Source organism: Pristiophorus japonicus, unplaced genomic scaffold, assembly GCF_044704955.1.
Source record: "Pristiophorus japonicus isolate sPriJap1 unplaced genomic scaffold, sPriJap1.hap1 HAP1_SCAFFOLD_371, whole genome shotgun sequence".
Lineage (NCBI taxonomy): Eukaryota > Metazoa > Chordata > Chondrichthyes > Pristiophoridae > Pristiophorus > Pristiophorus japonicus.
In genome coordinates this window covers 387,838-391,205 of record NW_027253555.1, presented here as the reverse complement: position 1 = coordinate 391,205, position 3,368 = coordinate 387,838, and the positions used below count along the sequence as shown (strand labels likewise).

The window sequence follows — 3,368 nt, the reverse complement described above, 5'->3', positions numbered from 1 at the left end:
ATTTCTCCAGCGACTTGAGCTGTCTGCTGCACATGGTCCATGTCTCTGAGCCATACAGGAGGGCGGCTATTACTACAGCCCTGTAGACCATGAGCTGGGTGGTAGGTTTGAGGGCCTGGTCTTCAAACACTCTTTTCCTCAGGCGGCCGAAGGCTGCACTGGCGCACTGGAGGCGGTGTTGGATCTGGTGGTCAATGCCTGCCCTTGTTGATAAGAGACTCCCGAGGTTTGGGAAATGGTCCATATTGTCCAGGGCTGCGCTGTGGACCTTGCTGACTGGGGGGCAGTGCTGTGCGGCGAGGAGGACCTTTGTCTTACGGATGTTTAGCGGAAGGCCCGAGCTTTCGTACGCCTCAGTGAAAGTGTTGACTATGTTCTGGAGTTCAGCCTCTGAAGGGGCAAGACTAGAATGGAATGCGCTGCCCAGTGAACCCCAAGTGATTCACATCCATCGCAGGACGATCAGGCCCCACAGGGGGAACGGGACGATCCAAAAGGCGGTCGGGGAGGCCGAGGGGGTTGTGGCTGCGTTGCTCCAGCACCTGCGGCCGGCACAGGCCCGTGGATCGGACGAGGCCAGGCCTCCGTCGTCGTAGTAATAGTCGGGCCAGTAGTCTGCCTCGGGCCCTTCCTGCTGCTGCCGCGGAGAGTCACTGAGGCTGGAGATGTTCCGTAGGCCGCCCTGGTCTTTGGGCGAGAGGCCAACGCCGTCGTCCCCATCGTCGGAGGAGGAGGAGGAGGGGGAGGAGGCAGAAGAAGAGGAGGAGGAGGACGATGAGGAACGGTCGGGTTTGGGTCCGGGCCTGGCCTGGCCCCCGTTGTTGCCCGGGCAACCCCGGAAGTCCTCCTCGCCCAGCTGCCGGAGGTCCCTGCCCTCACGGCCAGCCGGCGTGGCACAGAGCAGCGGGGAGCTGGCCCCCTCGAACAGCGAGAACCAGCGGCGAAGGGGCCGGGCCCGGCAACCGCAGGCCCAGGGGTTGGCGTTGAGCCGCAGGAAACGCAGGGAGGGCAGGCCGGCCAGGGCGGCAGCCGGAAGCTCGGCCAGGCTGTTGTTGAAGAGGAAGAGGGTGGCGAGGCGGGGCAGGTCGCGGAAGGCCCAGGGGTGGACCAGGCCGATGCGGTTGTGGTGCAGGAGGAGCCTGTCCAAGGCCCGCAGGCCCCGGAAGGAGTTGGCGCCCAAGGCCCGAAGCCTGTTGCCGTGCAGGAAGAGGTGGCTGAGGTTGGCCAGGTCCAGGAACAGGTCGCCCTGGAGGTAGAGCAGGCCGTTGTCCTGGAGGTACAGGTACTGCAGGGCGTACAGCCGGCGGAAGATGGCGTTCGGCAGTGAGGTCAGCCCGCAGCGGTGGAGGTGCAGGCTCTGAAGCCTGACTAGGCCCGAAAAGGTGCCGGCCTCCAGGCTCCTCAGGTTGACGTTGTGGCCCAGGTCCAGCTCCTTCAGGAGGGACAGGTTGGCCAGGGCTCCAGGCCGGATGGAGCTGAGGTTGTTGGAGTAGAGCCAGAGCGTGGAGACTCCCGGGGGGAAGGATTCAGGGGGCAGCTCGGTGATGAGGTTGTTCTGCAGGAAGAGGCGGGCGCCGTCGCCAGGCAACGGGCCGGGCAGCCGGGTGAAGCCCTGCGATTGGCAGCTGATGGTCAGCGGGCTGCGGTAACAGGTGCACAAGGCGGGGCAGGGGGCTCCTGCCGGGGGAAGGCCCAGGAGGAGCAGGAGGAGGAGGGGCAGGGCCGGGAGAGGGGGCAGGAGAGAGGATGGGAGCGGGGACGGGAGAGGGGCCCGGAGAGGGGACGGGAGAGGGGCCGGGGGAGGGGCCAGGAGAGGGGGCAGGAGAGGGGGCGGGAGAGGGGACAGGAGAGAGGCCCGGAGAGGGGGCGGGAGAGGGGGCATCCTTCCTGTAGGGGGGAGAGAGAGAGGACAAGGTGGTTAAAACCAGGAGAGGTGAGAGGGAGAGGGAGAGATAGGGCGGGGGAGGGAGGGAAGGAGGAAGGGAAGAGCACATGAGGCAGAGGGAGAGAGACAGAGGAAAGAAAGGGAAAGAGGGAGAGGGAGAGAGGGCGAGGGAAGGAGGAAGAGAGAAGGAGGAAGAGAATGGGAGGGTGGGAAGGAGAGATGGAGAGAGGGGGAGGGAGAGGGATGGAGAAGGAGAGGGAGGGAGGGATGGAGGGAGAAAGAGCATGAGAGAAGGAAGGAGCGTGGGAGTGAGGGAGTGAGGAAAGGAGGGAGAGAGAGAGCATGAGGGAGAGGGGAGAGAATGAGGGAAGGAGGGAGAGGATGGCAAGAGGGAGGGAAGGAGGGAGGGCGAGAGAAAATAGAGAGAGGGAGGGAGAGGAGCAACATCCGTCCTGTAGGGGGGGTGCAGATAGTCAGAATGTGGGAAAAGAGAGATACGACGGGAAGAGAGAGGGAGAGGGAGAGAGAGCATGAGGGAGGGAGAGCATGAGGGAGGGAGAGAATGAGGGGGAGGGAGAGAATGAGGGGGAGGGAGAGAGGAGGGAGGGAGCGAGGAGGAAGGGAGCGAGGAGGGAGGGAGGGAGAGAGGGAGAATGAGGGAGGGAGAGAATAAAGGAGAATGAGGGAGCGAGAGAATGAGGGAGAATGAGGGAGAAGGAGGGAGGGAAAGGAGGGAGGGTGCACAAGAAGGAAGAAAGAAAGAAAGAAAAAAGAAAGAAAGTAAGGAAGGAAGGGGGAAGGGACGGAGGGAGGAAGGGAGGGAAGGGGGGAAGGGAGGGGGGAAGGGGGGAAGGGAGGGGGGAAGGGAGGAAGGGAGGGAATGGGGAAGGGAGGGAAGGGAGGGAGGGAAGGGAGGGAAGGGAGGGTGGAAGGGATGAAGGGAGGGAGGAAGGGAGGGAAGGAGGGAAGGGAGTAAGGGAGGAACGGAGAGAGGGTGGGTAAGAGACAGACAAAACAAACTTGCATTTCTCTCCCGAAGCATTTGACATTGCCCCTGAAGGGCCTGGCTCTAATTCTGAGGTTCTGCCTCTTGTTCTGGGCTGCCCCCACTCGAGGCAATAGTTCCTCTCTCGATCCCTGCCCTCAACACCTTTAATCATCTCAAACACCTCGATCAGATCATCCCTCAATCTTCTCCACTCCAGGGGAGACAAGCCCAGGTCTGTGTGAGCTGTCATCGTAAATTAACCCTTTCAGCCCCAGGATCGTTCTGAGGTGGGGGTGCGGGGGAGGGGAGGGTCAGACTCTGGGGGGAATCCTCAGGTCAAAAGCCAGCCGCAGACAGACTGGGAGTCGTGAAGATCTCTCTCCTTCTCTCTCTCTCTCCCTCCCTCTCTCTCCCTCCTTCTCTCCCTCCTTCTCTCCCCGCCTGATGGGGTAGTTTAGGGGTTAATTGCACATGTCTGGATTGGATTGGATTCCC

General features: G+C 62.4%; 1 protein-coding gene across 1 annotated transcript; it reads right to left on the bottom strand.

Annotated features, from left to right (window-relative positions):
* Positions 1 to 442: 442 nt before the first annotated feature.
* On the bottom strand, positions 443 to 1,882 carry LOC139250435 (reticulon-4 receptor-like 2). The gene has a single exon (XM_070872837.1). The coding sequence runs from the start codon at positions 1,880 to 1,882 to the stop codon at positions 443 to 445; it is 1,440 nt and encodes a 479-aa protein (XP_070728938.1).
* Between the last annotated feature and the right edge of the window lie 1,486 nt (positions 1,883 to 3,368).

What these genes read in the sequence shown, in the direction of transcription:
- LOC139250435 (XM_070872837.1), bottom strand. Translation starts at nt 1,882, where the DNA reads ATGCCCCCTCTCCCGCCCCCTCTCCGGGCCTCTCTCCTGTCCCCTCTC.